Raw genomic sequence first — 19291 nt, 5'->3', positions numbered from 1 at the left:
TGAACTGAAAAGACAAAGAACAGACATCAGACAAAAGAGACTCAGAACTTTGCACTTGTTAACATTGTAAATTTATGTTCTGTATTTTTGTTGACTATTATTTAATGATGTATAGCTGCTGAAGATGTATTATTATGTTAATTATCAAGATTGATGATTGTATTGTTATTGTTGTGTGTTTTATTGAAGCTGTTTTCTTTACTTTTATGTATATATAATTTCTCCTCATGCAAAACTTAAATTATATTTAAAAAGTTAAGCACCCACCTTACTAACATTGTAATTTATGCTTTGTATTTATTATTACTGATGATATATTATTATGTTGATAAAAAATGGATGATTGTATTATTACTGTTATTGTTAATTATGTATTATGATCATTCACTAACAGAAGACATCGACTTTATTTTATTCTTACATACTATATTTTATTTAAGACTTTATTGTCTTTAAATTAAAAACAGTCCTCAGAATAAGAGAAGAAATGTTCGCCGCCACAGAGCAGCTCTGACAGGAAGTCTGGCTAAACTGCATCATGAGCCTCATCAGTGTGTTTGCTGCGACCAGAATCGCTTCATATTATTACAAACTGATCAGCAACAGATGGATGTTTTTACTTTGAGTCTGTGAACAAACATGTGAGCCAGCTGGAAAAGTGGTTTTGGTGGAGCTCGGATGTATTTTACGGCACTTTAGGAGAGAAATGAGAGAGAAAAGTCGCTGAGCAGTGCCGTCCACGGCGGTGAACAGGTGAAGTTTGTTTGCTCCACAAAGAAAAAGCAGAGGACATCAGAGCTCTACATGACTTCAATACGAAGAGACACATGTCCGCTATCTGCTGCCTTCACTGTCAGCCTTCAGCACTTGTCACACACTGATTTTTCACTCTTTTATCACTAAGAGAAAACACAAGTGTCCGACATTCACACTGCACAGAGCAACCAGCAGCTGGATTGAGTCTCCGCGGTTCTCATGGTGTGTTTAAGTGCAGCCTCCTGCCTCAGACTCTCCACCAGTTGACTCAGACTCTGTTAGTTTCGTGTTGAATCTGATCCTATAAGAAACAATGGCAGAAGAGGCTCCAGCTCCCGCCGCCGCCCCGGCTAAAGCCGCAAAGAAGAAAGTTTCCAAGCCGAAGAAGGCTGGCCCCAGCGTCAGCGAGCTCATCGTTAAGACTGTGGCCGCATCCAAGGAGCGGAGCGGCGTGTCAGCAGCCGCCCTCAAGAAGGCTTTGGCTGCCGGAGGTTACGATGTGGAGAAGAACAAGGCCCGCGTCAAGACCGCCATCAAGAGCCTGGTGGCCAAGGGGACTCTGGTCCAGGTCAAGGGGACCGGGGCCTCCGGCTCGTTCAAGATGAGCAAGACGGTTGAAACCAAGGCCAAGAAGCCCGTAAAGAAAGCCGCTCCTAAAGCCAAGAAGCCCGCCAAGAGCCCTAAGAAACCCGCAGCGGCTAAGAAGCCTAAGACAGCGGCAGCCAAGAAGACAGCAGCCGCTAAGAAATCCCCCAAGAAGGTCAAGAAGCCCGCGGCGGCCAAGAAAGCAGCCAAGAGCCCCAAGAAGGCCACCAAGAGCCCCAAGAAAGTGGCCAAAAAGGCTCCTGCAGCCAAGAAAGCTCCCGCAAAGAAGGTCGCCAAACCCAAAGCCAAGAAGGCAGCAGCCAAGAAGAAGTGAGCTGTCATCAGTCTCAACATGTGAACTTGATCAAAGGCTCTTTTAAGAGCCACACATCTTTCTGTAAAGAGCATCATCCCAGTTTTAATATGTTTAACCAGATAGTGTCTCATATACTGCACAAACTGATGAAACTGTGACTTTTGTTTTTTATTCAGAAGTGTTCTTATGTTTAAGATAGAATATAAGTATAAGTAAAATAGAAGTCACAGTTTGGCAGGAGAGGGAGCTCTTTTGTTCCTCCACTTATAGGTGGTTATGTGTAAAAATGAAAACTGACTGCAGTTATTTATATGATATCAAGTCAGTCATTCTCACATCCTGCCAGTTTAATCTTCATTTCCTATTTTCTTATATTTTCTTTATATTTTCAGTTTTTCAGCTGAAGTGAATGTGAGCAGCAGAGTCAACATGGTCTGAACTGAGCATCAAATACAGAAAATCACTCAGGATGATGTTGAACTGTAAATGTATTATTATGACAATTGCATCATGATTAATATGTTGGATGAACAGATAACAACCATAACAATAATTGATATGGAAACATCAAAAAGATCAATATTCCTCCACTTATACAACTACCCTCCTTTCTAAATCAGTTTAACATTACAGCTTTTAGCAGCAATCAGCAAATCTCCTAGTTAATAATTACTAGTTATTAATTACTAGTTTTCAAATGGTGTGTAAACTTCATAAAGGCTAATAACATTATGATAAGCATGACTTGTACAATTAATGACCAGTTTGAGGAATAATAGATGGTCTTAAATGTTGATGTTGGCAACCCAACCAACAGAAGTCATTATAATATGAATGCAGTTCACATATATTGTAGATTTATTGCAATATTAAACATTTTGTTTACATACTAAATATAATTTGTGAGTTAACGACAGTGTATCAGACATGAGGACGTCTGGTCTTTATGAGGAGTGTTTGGCTCTTAAAAGAGCCTTTGGTTGGTTTCCAGCAGTCAGCAGGTCTCCAGGTTTACTTCTTGGCGGGCTTCTCGGTCTTCTTGGGCAGCAGCACAGCCTGGATGTTGGGCAACACGCCACCCTGAGCGATGGTCACTCCGCCCAGCAGCTTGTTGAGCTCCTCGTCGTTGCGGACAGCCAGCTGCAGGTGACGGGGGATGATCCTGGTCTTCTTGTTGTCGCGGGCAGCGTTTCCAGCCAGCTCCAGGATCTCAGCGGTCAGGTACTCCAGCACAGCCGCCAGGTAGACGGGGGCTCCGGCACCGACACGCTCCGCATAGTTGCCTTTGCGCAGCAGCCTGTGAACACGGCCGACTGGGAACTGGAGCCCGGCCCGAGAGGAGCGGGTCTTTGCCTTGGCGCGAGCTTTGCCTCCGGTTTTGCCTCTTCCGCTCATTTTTAGGTTATTTTCTAGAGTCTGGACTCAAAGAAAGTGTGGAGCAAACACCGCAAACTCTTCTTTATATCTCCGCGGAGTAGGCAGGAGGGCTGATGTCTCCACCCACCAGAAAAGAGGCTCCAGCAGAGGGAGGCCCGCTCTTATTTTGGCGGACTTTTTCAAACGGCTTTTGTCCAATAAGCAGCGGAGGTTCAGGCTCCTCTAGGCGGTGCTGAGCTCCAAGAGGAGGCGCTCACCAATCAGGACCCGGAGGTCTGAAGCAGCGTCACAGTTCCGCAGCCGCTCCGACACTTTAAGAGCAGCGTGTCTCCTCTTCTCATCACTATTTTCTCCTGATCAGAGAAAGAAGAAACAATGGCAAGAACCAAGCAGACTGCCCGTAAATCCACCGGAGGCAAAGCCCCCAGGAAGCAGCTGGCCACCAAGGCTGCCCGTAAGAGCGCCCCGGCCACCGGCGGCGTCAAGAAGCCTCACCGTTACAGGCCCGGTACCGTGGCTCTGAGAGAGATCCGTCGCTACCAAAAATCCACCGAGCTGCTGATCCGCAAGCTGCCCTTCCAGCGCCTGGTCAGAGAAATCGCTCAGGACTTCAAGACCGATCTGCGCTTCCAGAGCTCCGCTGTCATGGCTCTGCAGGAGGCCAGCGAGGCTTACCTGGTCGGCCTGTTCGAGGACACCAACCTGTGCGCCATTCACGCCAAGAGGGTCACCATCATGCCCAAAGACATCCAGCTGGCCCGCCGCATCCGCGGAGAGAGAGCTTAAACTGTCTGCTGCTCCACGAACCAACAACGGCTCTTTTAAGAGCCACTAACTCACTAAAGAGTAGCTTCCTCTGCTTCACCTCAACATTATGGAAATATATCAAATTCAGCTTTATCTCTTACAAACCTTTAACACTTATACCTCCCTGTTCTTCAGTCTGCCTCCTTTTACACTGACGTTTATGTATCAGTGAATTTGTCCTCTATTCTGTCAAATAATAAGGTCTAGCTATTCAAATATCCTCAAACTAAGTGATCAGATTACTCTTCTCTGTTCTAATAGAACCAGATCTCCATTTTTTTTTTTTGTCAGTTATTCATTTTTAAACTACTTAAGTGGCTGATTCAGTCCAGTTAATGTTCAAATGTTGCCACGCTTTCAGCATACAAATGTGTCTGGTGTTGTTTGCTCCCACAAATGCAACTAAATATTTGAAAGTGACCAAAGCAGGAATTAAAAGAGGGACATGAAACCACTTTAATAACGGAAAAGTTCAGTTGTTGAGTAAGGCAACAGTTTTTGTTGGCTGGTGGAGGTTTTCATGGATCTCAGTGTCCTTTCTGAGGGAAGAAGATCAGACCAGTGATGGTTGTGTCATTTGCAGATTGAAGAACTTCACAGAGGAGTTCGTGGAGGTTTAGTCATCCGTATGTGGACAGTAGAGGAGATCATTAGATGTTCGGTGGCTTATTTCTGTTAACAGACTTCCTGTCAGAGCTGTTGTTTCATGTAGTTGTTATGTAAAAACAAAAGAATGTACCATGATTTATTGTAATGAAGATGAAACACAGCAACACGTCCTGATGGACTGTTTCAGAGCTCAGGAGGCCTTGACTGGTTTTTAATGTGTACCATAACTCTGTCATGTCTGCTGGAAGAGAAGATGCCCTCCAAACAAGAAGAACCGCTCATTGTGTGTTAAACTGTGGAAAACCAGATGTGCCATGATCATCAATCAGACTGATTGACAGAAACATGATCATTAAACAGGTCTTTTTTTTGGCAGTTTCTGGATCTCTGATCTGAGGGACCAACATGAACTGAAGGAGACACTTCAGACTGACCTGAATATCCACTGAACTCTCTGCACTTTATCACACAAGCACTTTATATTCTATTTATTGTGGGTTTGTTTTTGTTGAGCCTCATGTATTTGTTTTTTGTTTTGTAAATTGTGAATCCTTGTTAAAAAAAAATAGTAAAAATGAAAGTGAATGTTTTGCACTTTGGCACTGGTTGCACTTTATTTTTTGGGAGAGCACACAGCTCAGTGTAGCTCCGGTGCTGATAGGGTGGAGGTGAGGTCTGCTTACCTGACAGCTGATGGTCCCTGATCAGCCTCAGCTGACGAGGTTTTGACTTAATCTGCCTGAAATGTTCTTTGTTCCTCAGTTTACCTGATGAAGGTCTAAGGACCAAGTAAAAGGACAATGTGCAGGAACTCCTTCTTCTCTTGCCTTTGGATATTTCCTCCTACACACCTGCCTACAAGAAACTGAAGGTGTGTTTGAGCCTTTACAGTTAAAAATTAAGATAATGTAACAAGTTTTGGCAGAAAGCAGGAAGTCAGCAGCATGATATTAATGTTACAGCTGTTGAAACATGACTTTGTTTAGTTTGGCACACAGATGCTGCTGGATTTATTTCAACACTTGAACTTGATCTCTTTTGTTTGTCTTGTAGCTTTAAGAGACTCATAATGTTTATTATGTGTCTGGTTTCTCTCGTAGTTTTGGAAGTGGACCAGTGATGAAGGATATTTAATCATAGATGACTTATAGATATGTTTGTGGTGAAGCTGCTACTGGTTGTTCATTTGTGCCAGTATTTGACATCATTAAATTCAGTGGTGAAACAAGTATTCAGATATTTGACTTAAGTAAAAGTACCGATACAACAATGTAAAAATACTCCATTAAACTACACATAAAAATCATCAAACTCTACTTAAGTAAAAGTACAAGTTAAAGTGTTTTCATTCTACTTCTGTCTCTAAAGGTACTCAGCCTTTATCAGTATAAATAAAATAAAATAAAAAGATCAGTATCGACCTAAAGTATCCTCTGAAATAGTTCAGAATCAGAAATAACAGACAGCAGTCGCACATGAAAATAAATGGCTTTTATTTGCTTTTTGACTCATTTCTTTTTTGGTCTTTTTTGTGTTTTTTCTCTCTCTCAGTTGGTCGGAGTTGGAGCGTGTCGTACCTCGAACACTTGCCTTTCCTCATGCACACACACAAACACACACATAGACTGGACATCACTTACATTCAGAGCATCACATTCATAAAAGAAGGAATAAATAACATTATGTACAGGTTTAGACACCACACAGTCCCTGGTGTTAGGAGAGGATGTTGTTCCAGAGTCCGGGGACGGCGGCGTCTTATTGCTTTGGATCCTGAGCCTGACGAGGTGGAGGCGTCGTGTTTAGAAGCACTTGCGGTGGACGATGCTGGGACCGGCCTCGTCGTACTCCTGCTTGCTGATCCACATCTGCTGGAAGGTGGAGAGGGAGGCCAGGATGGAGCCGCCGATCCAGACGGAGTATTTACGCTCAGGAGGGGCAATGATCTGCAGAAGAGGAGGAAATGAGGTTGGTTTTTATTACCTGAAGGGGATCTTTGTAACTCAGTCTTTACACTTTACACACATTTTTTACTTTAAAACACTTTCATTTGGTGTTTTTGAAAGGAAAAGAGGAAGAAACTATAGCAGACAATACAATCTCTGCACAAAGGTCATTTTGTTGCTGTTCTGGAGCTTTCAATCATATCACATGATCGTCCTCAGCAACATCTACGATTCAATGATGACTAAACACTGTCTGCTGATGACGAATGTGTCAAAGTTTAAAACCGCTAATAAACAAAAACTGACCTTATGTTCAGATTGTTTTGTCAAATTTTGTTTTCGAGGTGAAGAATGAACTAAATGAAGATTTAGTTGTGGTAGTAAAAAATACATTTTGTTTTAAATTGGAGGTGAAAAATAATTGGCAACAATCTTGATAATCAATTAATCATTCAAATCATTTATCAAGCAAACATGCCAAACATTCTCTGGTTCCAGCTTCTCATATGTAAAGATTTTCTTTTTGTTTTATATAATTGTAAATTATATTTTTGGGGTTTTGGACTGTTGATCAGATAAAACAAAGCATCTGAAGACGTCATCTTGGGCTACAGAGCTGGTGTTGGGCTTTTTACCGACTAAACAGTTAGTTTAAATATTTATTAATCTGTCTGTTAGATTTTGGATCAACTGTCAACGTAGCTTTTAGTGCTTCTGTTCTGTTAAGTTTTGTTTTCTGCTTCCAACAATTTAAATCACATCTGCTACAGTCTGGGGCTGTTTTTTTTTTACTGATGTTCTTCCAACTTCAGGGCAACAGTTTGTTTTTTGTCCCTTTCCTGTTTCAACATGACGAACAGCTCCTTAAAAGAAACTGTTTTCCCAGTTTGGCCTGAAACCCATCCAACAACTGTGGGATGAACTGGGACACAGAAATTGAGCCGGATTTTATCACCCAACATAACTGTTAGTGTTGGACTTCACTTATGCTGAATGAGAGTAAATCTCTGCATCCAGGATCAAAAAAGTATTAGAAAGCCTCCCCAGAAGAGTAGAGACTGTTCTATCAGCAGATGAATGAACATGTTTTTTAATCACATGATCTTTTAGCCATGAAATGTAAATGCAATTGTCCAAATCTAATCATGCTCAGCTTATTTATGCCTTTTCATTGTGTTTCTTCATTAAGATTTCAACCCAGCCAGGAGTTAACTCGTCTTATATGGTCTTATTCGTACCTTGATCTTCATGGTGCTGGGAGCCAGAGCTGTGATCTCCTTCTGCATGCGGTCAGCGATACCCGGGTACATGGTGGTGCCACCGGACAGCACGTTGTTGGCGTACAGGTCCTTACGGATGTCGATGTCACACTTCATGATGCTGTTGTAGGCGGTTTCATGGATACCAGCAGACTCCATACCTGTTCAGGTGCACAGCAAACAGGTGAGTTTACAGTAAACGTCTTTAATCTTGAAACCTTTCTATAACGTTGCTACACAAGTCTACAGTTTTTACAGAGATTTTCTTTTCACACTTTATGATTCTGTCAAAAATACTTCAGAGAGGAAAGTTTTGTCACCTCTGTTTTTATATCTGAGGATGCAGAGATTTCTTCATCAGGAAAACTTTACAAAGAGTACAAACTCATTCCTACAAAACTAAATTTAACCTTTAAATATTTGGCTTTTTAGATTGTATCAGTTATTTTTCTCAAAAGCAAACAAGTACAAACCGATGAAGGAGGGCTGGAAGAGGGTCTCGGGGCAGCGGAAACGCTCGTTGCCGATGGTGATGACTTGACCGTCGGGCAGCTCGTAGCTCTTCTCCAGAGAGGAGGAGGAGGCAGCGGTGGCCATCTCATTCTCAAAGTCCAAAGCCACGTAGCAAAGCTTCTCCTTGATGTCACGCACGATCTCACGCTCAGCTGGAGAGCAAGAGAGTAAAGATCAGACTTTGTGCATAATATGTAAAAAAAAACAACTGAAGAAAACAACATGGGTGTTAAGTCTTTAAATAAACTGGATTTGTGTATTTTGTGTTGATAGGAAGTGTTTACCAGTTGTGACGAAGGAGTAGCCACGCTCAGTCAGGATCTTCATGAGGTAGTCAGTCAGATCACGACCAGCCAGATCCAGACGCATGATGGCGTGAGGCAGAGCGTAGCCCTCATAGATGGGCACGTTATGGGTCACACCATCACCAGAGTCCAGCACGATACCTGAGAGACAAAAACAAACACACCAAAAAAAAATCAATGCAGCGCAGATTTTTGTTGTCAGAAAATAGTGAAAAATGCACATCACAGGTTCACAGAGACCTAAACGATGTTGTTTGTTCCAATCAACAGTCAAAAGCCCCAAAATATTCAGTTTACAATGAAATAAATCAGAGAAAAACATTAAATATATATATGGGGAGCTGAAACAAATAAAGGCATGAACTGCTTGATAAATTACTTTACTACAATTGATTTATTATCAGTTTTGTATCATTATAAACTGAAGTCTTTTGGATTTTGGCTACTAAAGATGGGCAATATGGATAAACTCTGCTGTAATTTAGTAACTCATTATTTACTTATATCATGATATAGTGCATTTTCAGGAAATTCAGTTGAGAAACTATTTGTAAATAGTTAAACGAACCTGATGAAAAGTCTGTTTTTGGATAATCCAGTGAACTAAATAGCTAAAAAGTAAAGGTACTTAATTAAACTAATGCAAAGTCATGTAAATCCAATATCCCCATAAAACAGACCTGCTTATTGATTTGCAACATCGCCCCCAGAGAAATTTATTAGAGGAATAAATACCTCAATATAACTGCAAAATCTCTGATTGCTGCCAAATTTTGTCTAACTGTAAATATTGTTATAAAGCTATAAATGGACAACAACAATAATTCTTCAGTTCTTCGTCTTGAGAAAGAAGCTCTAAATGTTAAGAGGCTGCAGACTCACCGGTGGTACGACCGGAGGCGTAGAGGGACAGCACGGCCTGGATGGCCACATACATGGCTGGGACGTTGAAGGTCTCAAACATGATCTGGGTCATCTTCTCCCTGTTGGCTTTGGGGTTGAGGGGGGCCTCCGTCAGCAGGGTGGGGTGCTCTTCGGGGGCCACGCGCAGCTCGTTGTAGAAGGTATGGTGCCAGATCTTCTCCATGTCGTCCCAGTTGGTGATGATGCCGTGCTCGATGGGGTACTTCAGGGTCAGGATGCCCCTCTTGCTCTGGGCCTCGTCACCCACGTAGGAGTCCTTCTGACCCATACCGACCATCACACCCTGAGAGGAGGAGCAACAACAGGAGAGATTATGTATGTTTTCTAACTCTGAGAACACACAGCGAGGTGAAGATCTGAATTAAACACATGACTCCTCAGCGTGACAAGTTTCATTCTGACTGACAAAAACTGATAAATAATCTCTAGTGACCTGACGAAATCATCTCTTACACACCTGATACAAACAACATTGTGAACTTTAGTCCCAAACTGTAAGTTCCCGTAAACTGCTACACCTGCTGTACATATTTTATATGTCTATTAAGCTTTTGAAGCTTTCTTTATTCAAGAAAAAAAACTTTAAAGTCCCTCAGAGGAACAAGTGTCTCTAACTTTAAGCTGTGTTGCAGTTCATTCCAATAGTGAAGTGCATAGTACCTGAAACCAGTCTATCCCAGTTCAGAGATTGAATGAGGAACTTTTAAAGCCAAACTGTGACCTCATGTCACTAAGGATGTTAAATAAATCTACAGCCCAGACAGCAAAGCCTTATCAATGAAGACACAGGTCTGCTGGTTCCTTCTAAATGTACATTTACACATATTTTTGGCTGCTCTTCATGTGTCCAACAGGCACATTTTAGAGATTTCAGTAAAGGTGGAATAAAAGTTGAGGCACAATCTTAGTTTATATGTTCAGTACATTAAAATGTAGTTTTTGTAGATGGGACTAGTTTTGGGGGACTTGAATAGAAGAAACTACTGTGTATAGTTTCCTTTTCACTTCATTGTTGAGTGGAACATATTAATCATTTTCATTTATGTATTTTCTTATGTCTACTCCTGTGGCCTAGAAATGATGTACATGTCTACTTGTTGCCATCGATAAAAACTTAAATGCCAGAACAAAAAAGTCTTCTCATGTTGAGGTCAGATTCTTTCTGCAAAAATATATTAAAAATGTAAAAAACAAACGAAAAAAAGACAGGAAAAGATAGAGCATTAAGCAGTGTTTACTGCATTTGGCTAATTTAATGAAAAAAAAACTGTATTTAAGTTGTAATCTCTGATCAAAGTGCTCAATAAAGTCCTAATAATGTCCTCAGTTGGTTTTTATTGTGAGCTGACAGGTGATAGAGTATTTATGTGAGGTTAGACACATTTTGGCCTGATGGTGGCAGTAGCGGAAAGGTCATAAGGTCAGCAGAATTAGTAGGTTACTTCCTCTTGGGAGTGTAAAAGTGTGAGGAGAACTTAATACCAAATATCTAAATCTAAGGAGCGAGCAGCGATGAGTTTAACCTCCTTGGTGAAGATAAAAAAAAATGACAAAAAGCTGATATTAAAAGCAACTAAAAACTCAAGCGATCAAGTGTCAGATCCTGATTGTTAATATTTTTTTTGTGTACCTGGTGACGGGGGCGGCCGACGATGGAGGGGAAGACGGCCCTGGGGGCGTCGTCTCCGGCGAAGCCAGCCTTCACCAGGCCGGAACCGTTGTCGCACACGAGGGCGGTGGTCTCATCGTCGTCACACATGGCTGCGGGTTCTGGAGGAGGGAAGTCAGAGGTGGTGAGTTGTCTGAAAAGCACTTCACACGCTGGAAAAACCACGGATCTGAACTCGTTATCTGTCTGATAAGGAGGCTTAACATCTGAGGTAAAAATAACTTTCCACTTTGGTTTAATTTAGCCTTCAGATACCTTCAGGTAGCGTCATAAACACAATGGCACAAACACAACAGAGCTGTGGATGTGTGATGTTTAGGTGCACAGACTTGATTTAATTCTTCCCTATAGCTGTTTATAAGTTGTTTGACGTTACATGTAAACAAACAGAATTGTATGTTAATAATTTCAATATTTGTTTCAGTATTGCATTTGCTTTTCGGCCACAAAGTGCTGTAAATCTGTGACTATCCATCCTTTAGTTACCAAAACTACTTCTTATGTAAGGTTTTATATTTATTGATTATCACTGGAGAACAAAACAAAATAAACATTACACTGTAAGTCACCCAATTATTTTTATGTTATTAATTTTCCAGCTAAAAAGATGTAACCTGCTAAATTTTATGTTGATTTTACCTCTTATCTCATGTGATATTTCTATTGTTGCAGGGCTGCTACTGACAATTATTTTGATTAAACTACATAAGCTATGAATACATAATTGTATTAACTACATGTTCTTCACTTGTGGAGTATGATTATAAACATCTGGTCATTAACTACTGTAGACTGTGTTTCTTCTACTATTAACAAACACTCCCTGTTGTGTTTACAGGCTAATGTCTATAGCTCATATGATATAATAGGATATGTTAGCCTTTCCTCTCACAGCTCTGATCCTGTTGATCATTAATCAGCTGAAAACAGTTTACTCAGCCTTTAATGACCTGTAATTAATTACCAAGAAATAAACAGAAACGCCATTAACCCTCATTTAGTATAATGATGCCTTCAAGTGCTCCTCATAAGCTCCTACATCTGAGCTCTAAGTAAGAATCACAAGCCGCTATTTATATATGTACTTTTCATTAGAATCATGCTGAACATTTGAATTAATAATACAAATACTACTTAGGAGCCAAGCATGGATGGCTAAGCTAACGTAAAAAAACAACAACAAAAAAACACTGAGTACTGGAAAAATAAACTCACTGTTTACTATTTCCATCAAAACATTAGTTTTATACTTAATTGTTTGTTTCTGTTTGTTTTGGAGAATGTAAACATAAATTCCCTGTAATGGATGTTTGCACAAAGTTCTAAACTCAATTAAATACTTAACCTTAAAGTAAATTGCTGAGTGAAAAAAGGAATCACCACCAAAGTGTAACGACATCTAAAAACTACACAAAAGCTGAGGCAAGATTGAATGTTGTTACTATAACCTTATAGCTTCGACCGGTAACACAACTTATGATTTAAAGAGCAATTACTACCCTGATTTTTGTCATAATAACTGAAGACCATGAAGTGTATACACTTATCTGCAAAAACACAACAGATCACTGTAGACTGGTTATTGTGCCATATTTAAGCCTCTGTTAGACTGATAATTAAAAGGAAAAGTTCATAATTTTCAAGCGTGTCTTAAAACGACAGTCAGGAGCCCAAAACCTCTTTCACTGTACATATGGACACCTGACTGCTGTTTTAAGACACACTTGAAAAATTGTAAACCCGTCCTTTAAGACAATGTTACTGTTAATGTTGAGGAAAATATACAATTTGAAAGAAAAATCAGTCAACTGCTACTCTATTGCAGACATACTATAACGTTACACGATCTTACTCTAATAATTACATTTGGAGTTTAAAAAATCGAAAAAAAAAAAAAAACATTTTTTGGTCGCTCTTTTGTAATATCAATATTTCCGACCGTCCCTGAACGCAGCAGGACGGTTCCTGCTGACTGTCACAACAGAAGCTGCTTTTTCACGCCGTTGACGGTTAACAGAGGCTGGCTGCGGTTCTCTGCCAGCTCCCGTCAGTTAGTCCGGATTATTTTCCGTCTGTATCATTCACTTAAACTAACAACAGGTCAAACTCCAGTTAATTCCAGCTCTCTGTTTCCCTTCCCACCACCATCCACCCGGTCAGCCCTGCTCCTCCAAGCCGCTTACCTCTGCTTGTCTCCGGCTGTCAGTGAGGGTACTTTAACCGCTGCTGGTTCCAGCTGAAGGCGGGGGTGACAGCAGCCACCACCGGGGTGCTTATATACCCCTTCTCCTCCATACCACCCGGGCTGTTTTTTGTTTTTTTTCTTTCGTCTCCCCCAGACAGCCGATAGGAATGTCCGGGTGTTCGACAGGAATTCAACCGGCCCTTCGTCCATATATGGACCGCCGCATGGAGGCTCGCGCGCCGCTCGGGTCATATATGGAGGCTCGCGCGCTACTCGGGTCATATATGGAGAGGAACCCCGCGCGAGTCCGCAGTGGAGCGCTCGAGCCCGTGTATGGAGCGAGACCAGACAGACGCACCGACCATTACTACTACTACTACATAGACACACACACACTTCTATCACTTCAGAGGACATTACATTGGCTTACATTAATTTCCTGGATACTTATCCTAACCTTAAAGGTGCTGTATGTAAGAATTTTAGCTTAAAACAAACAAAAAACTAAAATTATCAACAGAATGTGAAGAACTTTTTTAGTTGCCTGTAGCAGCCTGTGGACTGATTTCTGTGTAAAGGACTCAGTACAGGTTTGCCAGGAAAATTCAAAGGATGTGACGTTTAAAGGCCTTTACACATCAGGGATGTGCCTGTATATATGTATATATATATATATATATATATATATATATATATATATATATATATATATATATATATATATATATATATATATATATATATATATATTTTTTTTTTTTTTTATTTTTTTTTTTTTTTTTTTTCCCAAACTGTTGTTTTTCTCTTTCACACAGAATGCAAGTATTACTTTACTCACACAGCGAATAAAAGGCACCAATCAATCACAAAGCGTATAATCTGCACAGCTCTTTATTACAAAGGCCCACATGTGGTGTGTTTTGAACTTATTTACTGTATCTACATTGTTCGATCAGCTCCCGGTCTGTCTGTGAGCTCGCCTGTTTCACTGCAGATGGGTAGGCTCACTTGCTACGGTGGGCGGTAAAATAAAGCCAATTAATCAATATATTGATTGATGTATCATCATATGTATAATCATCATATATTTATAAATACAAACACTGTTAATTTCTTCCCATGGAGCCGACATGTAGACTATTTTGGTTCAGTAAATGTCTGCTGTCAGTCAGCTTGGCGAAGGCAGTTTGTCCATGTTGCAGATTCTTCCGCAAATTTGTCTTTCTGTCGCAAATTCGTATCACTGCTGATATGAATAGTTTTGATGTGAAATATCCGCAGGCGAATAGTTCACATTTTCGTGTTGTTTATTTGTCACATCCTCAGTGTGTAAAGGCCTTTATGTGCGTTCCCAAGTGCCTTGCCCGTCTTCTGCCCCCCTACAACAGTGCCAACAAAGTGCAGCACTAGCTAACATTAGCTTAGAAATGGAGTCCGCTAACGTCAACATACAACTGGCACCTGAGCTGGCTTTGTTCCTATTGGATAGGTAAGCTACCATTACTGCAAAGCATGTGAAATATATTGTAATATTGTGATTTTAGCTGTTAGTTTGTGCTGACGCATGGCGAGCACGCACGCAAGAGCGGGCAACAAGTGCTGGCTGCAGTTCACCACCAGCGTCATTAATGAGAAGGAATTTCTGATTCTTACACATAGCAGCTTTAACCCTAAACTTGCCTTAACTTTAAACCAAGTCCTCACCTTGAAATTAATGATTTGCGTTAAGGGGACTTGCTTATTGTCCCCATAAGGGAGGCGAGTCCCCACAACAAGAGAAATACCTGGACCACACATACACATATATACACACACACACACACACACAGAGACACACAGTACACAGAGCAAACACCCATTCACAACTTAAGATGGGTGTTTTTTATTTTAAAGATCGACCCATGAAAAAGACACTATATCTAGTGATTTTATTTTTGATTTTAGTTTCATTTATTTGAGGTTATTACAAGAAGGAGGTCATTAAATCACACTCAGTAGCCTAAAAAAATGTTAAAGTGTACAATATCATACTACCAACAAAGCCAACACAATGAATTGGCCTATTGTGCAAACCATAGACTGTATAAAAATATGGACATAGTTACCGTGAGGTCACCCGTTGGTTTCTGAAGAGTGGTTTTGAAGCTCAAAGTGAGCTGCTCCGGCCGTCGCCATCTTGGCTGTACGTGACGCTATGTAACTCCCAGCCAATCAAAAATGGGCAAAGAGGCGGGCCGAATGGCTGAAACAAGCCACCTAGCGGCTGGCGGACCTGTCACTCAAAGCAGCCATGTCCTTCATTATGCATAACTTTACGGTGTGAGTGAGTACAGTTGTCATGAAAGGGGAAATTACCTATAGAGACCTAAACCGTCTTTTGTACCAGGCTGTAAACATGTTTATTTTTACTGTAAAGTTGGGCATTTTAACATGGGGGTCTATGGGGATTGACTCGCTTTTGGAGCCTCAAGTGGCCATTCGAGGAACTGCACTGTTTTTGACACTTCCGCATTGGCCTCATTTTACAGCCCCGGAGGTTGCCGCTTGGTGCAAACCTACTGTATATCCTGAGAAGACTCTAAATCAAACGTCAAAGCTATTTTTCAGATGTTTTTTTTTTTTTAATGAAAGCAAATTGTGTAGCCAAAATTCATACCAAATTATTTATCTATTTATTTATCACTTATCTCATCTCTTTTGAATAACAGTTATTTATATATTTAATGAGTTATCGGTATAGCACCTATAACACTTGAAACATTAATTAGAGGCTATGAACCCAGTATGGACATTGTCGAATTTAGATAATGTTCAATTAAGTATTTTTTATTTTAAATAACTGACTTCATTGTATTATGTACCTACTTAGGTTGCTGCTTGGAAGTAACTAATATGTTAGTTAATTAAAATAAATAAACTAGAAAGGGCTTGGTGCTGAAAATGTGTAGTTTCAATGTGATTTCAAAAATCTCCATTATGAAGTGTTGGTCTTGTTAGTTTGTTTAGAAACGGCTCCAAAGACTAACAACAGTGATCACGTTTTCACTCTCTAGAGAGTAGTTCTGTGTAAAGCCACTGAGTACTACACTGTAAATTTCTCAAAGAACTTCAGTACAAAGTCCAGAGGTTGTGATATGTCGCACAACACGCTAGCAAAACTGTAAACAGAATTGCATTCCTGCACACGCTCATTGGCGTCTGCCTTACACAGAACTACTCTCCTGAGACTAAAAACGTGATCGCTGTTATTAGTCTTTTGAGCCGTTTCTAAACAAAGAAACATGACCAAACTCTTCATAATGAAGGAACATGTCACCGAGTGCAGCGGTGTGACTCAGACGTGTTTTTAATAGTTTTTGGACAACAACGGAGGTCTAGAGCTCAGAGGAATAAGATATATCAGGCTTTGGATGCACCCACAATACTTGTTAGTAGATCAGTTCATTGTTGATTTGGATCCAAACATGAGATTTGTTAACAGTAAGAAAAAAATGGAAAATTGCCATCTTTATCTTAAAAATCAGAGTTGCCGCTGTTGTCAAAGTTTGGTACTGAGAGGATTCATTTAGCAAGTCGACTCGACAATAAACTTCTGTTTGATTTAAAAAACAAATTAAGGAATATTGTTCTCATCCTGAGTTAGAGTAAACCTACAAAGGAAGGTGGAGGAAGCCTGAGATTTCTTCTGGTTTTTCAGGAGGTTGTGCTGCTCTGCTGGAGGCTCAAACAACAACATCCACACAGCAGCTGAGTGACGTCCACCCTCCGGTTTCTAAAACAAGAGGGTCGGGACCTCCAGCACACCGGACAGCTGCAGAATTCCTCTGAGACAAAAACTGAGCCAACAGACTCATCTGTGTTTGTCCAACTGCTAACTGAAGCTCCACTGAGGTGATTCAGAGTTTTAAATGGAAAATGACCTGAAAGAATGGCAGGAGACTGCAGTCATCAATACAAAGAGAGACGATGTAACTCAAACATTTGGTGACAGAACGACTCCCCGCTTATAGACATGAGTACATTTGAAATACTGTACTTTATCCAGAAGAAAATCCTGATCTTAAACATGATTAGTATGTCGTTTGTTTCATCCCTGTAGGACAAATATTTTCTCACCTGCCTCAACAGGAAGGTCAAAGGTCAATATCAATTATTTTCAGCTGTGCATCTCAACTCTTCTGGCTCCTGACCCTTTAAAACAAATTTTGAATCCCCTGAAGGAGGCTGTAAAAAGTTAATTAATTTGTCCATTATACTGTTATATTGGAGATAATACTACTCAGCATTTCATAGAAAAAGGCCAGAACAGTAAAATCCATACCTGTACATGGTAATAATTTACTATAATCCCCCGTAATTAGCAGTTATAATTAGTATATAAGCATTTGATACATTATAATAAGCAGTTATAAGCCGATACAAAGACATGTTTAAGCGTTTCTTAAAGTATTTTAGTATTAAGTATTAAACTATTTGTCAACAATTATAACTTATCCTAGAGACATATTGTTGAGTATCACCACTGTTTTATAAGTTTAATACAGCATCTGTATTAGCGGATTTCTTTCATCTTTATTGCACTCTGTGATTAGATAACTAGATTTTACCCTGTTATTCCCATTACGTCACTTTAAAATGGTTTATTAACGATCAGCTAATGTTTTGATTTGATTAATACCTGACAATGTAATATAATGCCCTGTATATTTTTAAACAAATAACATTAATAATCTCTTCTATTATTGCTTTGCATGCTTATAAATTATCTCAATAACTTTGTAAATTTAAATCTTACATTCTTTTTTAGGATGACTTTATAACATCTGTTCGGGGACAAGAGATGAAAAATAACCTCCTTAAAGCATTTTATTAATATGCATAAATAAACCAGTAAATTAACTTTTTTTGCATTTTGATGAATACGTCAGATTTGTATTATTTTTGGACACATTTCTCAGAAAACTCGCAGACAAATTTGTCTTTGGGAAAATTGAGGATCTTGACCAGAATTTAAAATAACCTTATGAGCAATTATCATTTGTAAAATGCAGTATTTTGCTCATTTTGGAAGTGTAACAACACCCTGGATAGTGGTTTAATATATGATAAACTCTCCTACTTAGAAAAGAGATATTATGTAATGTTATGTAAAGGTTTATCAACCCATTTAAAAGCAGAGCAGAAAGGCTTCTGTACAGCTGATGTCCCCAATCTAACCTACTTTACTATTTTTAGGCGACGCTGAGAGTCCTCTGCAGACGCTGTAGCTGTGAAAGTGGATCATCACGGAGGATCCCTGTCAGGGTGGCAGTCAGCCAACCAAGGAGTCCAAATCTATTAATAACCAACATCTGCCCTTCGTCACCACACAGGAGGAAGTCCTGACTAATGCAGGCCAGCTTCTGGTAATCGGTATCTTTACAGGCTCAGGTTTCTGCCACTTTCTAGGTCTGATAACTGCGATATCAGACGGCAGTAAAGAGAATTTAAACCAAGTTCCTGCAGAGAAATATTAAAGATACTCTACAGGCTATTATACTACTATTTATATTTTTATTAAAAATAATTATCTACTTAGAAATTGTTAAAATTTCTTAATATGTACTCATCCTGCCTCATCTATATATCTAAATACTTCTTAAATAGTGGAGTTGTCTGACTTCACCATTTCTAAGACTCTGGCTTTGGTGCTTTGTGGATTTCATTTAAAACAAAATTATGTGACTGGCATCTTGTATTATACCAGTAACAGAAATATGCTGGATGAAAGATGTGCATTTCCATTTCTCCTATAAATAATGGATTTTTAAAATATATATTGATAATCTCTTACCATTTTGTACCTTGTTGTTTTAAAGCAGTACTTCAGGAAAGCCACTAGATGTCAGTAAATGACATTCACTGAACTGACATTGAATTTTTTGCAAATAATCTTCCAGCTTTAAACTAAATGTGAATACATACATGTGTGATTCCTCAAACAGTGACTTTCAATCTGCAGTCTGAACAATCAGGTGAAAGGCTGACAGAAGGAAGTTAA

General features: G+C 39.8%; 4 protein-coding genes and 1 long non-coding RNA gene across 6 annotated transcripts; 3 read left to right on the top strand and 2 right to left on the bottom strand.

Moving 5' to 3' along the window:
- The first annotated feature begins 1034 nt into the window (after positions 1 to 1034).
- On the top strand, positions 1035 to 1808 carry LOC121886633 (histone H1-like). The gene has a single exon (XM_042396791.1). It carries the CDS (start codon positions 1070 to 1072, stop codon positions 1673 to 1675), a length of 606 nt encoding a protein of 201 aa, XP_042252725.1. The 5' UTR covers positions 1035 to 1069; the 3' UTR covers positions 1676 to 1808.
- Positions 1809 to 2492: 684 nt separating this feature from the next.
- Positions 2493 to 3102, bottom strand: LOC121886665 (histone H2A-like). The gene has a single exon (XM_042396853.1). It carries the CDS (start codon positions 3050 to 3052, stop codon positions 2669 to 2671), a length of 384 nt encoding a protein of 127 aa, XP_042252787.1. The 5' UTR covers positions 3053 to 3102; the 3' UTR covers positions 2493 to 2668.
- A 62-nt stretch (positions 3103 to 3164) lies between these two features.
- LOC121886659 (histone H3) lies at positions 3165 to 3866 on the top strand. Its single transcript, XM_042396840.1, has one exon. The coding sequence runs from the start codon at positions 3410 to 3412 to the stop codon at positions 3818 to 3820; it is 411 nt and encodes a 136-aa protein (XP_042252774.1). The 5' UTR covers positions 3165 to 3409; the 3' UTR covers positions 3821 to 3866.
- A 2381-nt stretch (positions 3867 to 6247) lies between these two features.
- acta1a (actin alpha 1, skeletal muscle a) lies at positions 6248 to 13796 on the bottom strand. 2 transcript variants are annotated; one of them, XM_042396771.1, is made up of 7 exons: positions 13250 to 13796; positions 11028 to 11167; positions 9356 to 9680; positions 8453 to 8614; positions 8129 to 8320; positions 7635 to 7816; positions 6248 to 6396 (listed from the first exon to the last, which is right to left on the bottom strand). In XM_042396771.1, exons 2-7 carry the CDS (start codon positions 11154 to 11156, stop codon positions 6253 to 6255), a joined length of 1134 nt encoding a protein of 377 aa, XP_042252705.1. In that variant the 5' UTR covers positions 11157 to 11167; positions 13250 to 13796; the 3' UTR covers positions 6248 to 6252. The 2 variants fall into 2 exon arrangements, with proteins under 2 accessions (XP_042252705.1, XP_042252713.1); XM_042396779.1 differs by lacking the exon at positions 13250 to 13796 and having other exon boundaries at positions 11028 to 11189.
- Positions 11103 to 19083, top strand: LOC121886739. Its single transcript, XR_006092828.1, has 3 exons — positions 11103 to 11190; positions 16949 to 17142; positions 18487 to 19083. It is a non-coding gene; the product is annotated as an uncharacterized LOC121886739 (long non-coding RNA).
- The last annotated feature ends 208 nt before the right edge of the window (positions 19084 to 19291 follow it).

This window comes from Thunnus maccoyii, chromosome 2 (assembly GCF_910596095.1).
Source record: "Thunnus maccoyii chromosome 2, fThuMac1.1, whole genome shotgun sequence".
Classification (NCBI taxonomy): domain Eukaryota; kingdom Metazoa; phylum Chordata; class Actinopteri; order Scombriformes; family Scombridae; genus Thunnus; species Thunnus maccoyii.
Note: the sequence above shows the minus strand (reverse complement) of the source record. Positions and strands in the feature narration are given on the sequence as shown.

Bases quoted from the DNA above. Each gene is read 5' to 3' on its own strand.
- LOC121886633 (XM_042396791.1), top strand. From the start codon at position 1,070: ATGGCAGAAGAGGCTCCAGCTCCCGCCGCCGCCCCGGCTAAAGCCGCA.
- LOC121886665 (XM_042396853.1), bottom strand. From the start codon at position 3,052: ATGAGCGGAAGAGGCAAAACCGGAGGCAAAGCTCGCGCCAAGGCAAAG.
- LOC121886659 (XM_042396840.1), top strand. From the start codon at position 3,410: ATGGCAAGAACCAAGCAGACTGCCCGTAAATCCACCGGAGGCAAAGCC.
- acta1a (XM_042396771.1), bottom strand. From the start codon at position 11,156: ATGTGTGACGACGATGAGACCACCGCCCTCGTGTGCGACAACGGTTCC. The intron at 8,615-9,355 runs GTGAGTCTGCAG...TTTGTCTCTCAG, and splicing joins CGCCTCCGGTCGTACCACCG to GTATCGTGCTGGACTCTGGT. The intron at 6,397-7,634 runs GTACGAATAAGA...CCTCTTCTGCAG, and splicing joins CCAGCACCATGAAGATCAAG to ATCATTGCCCCTCCTGAGCG.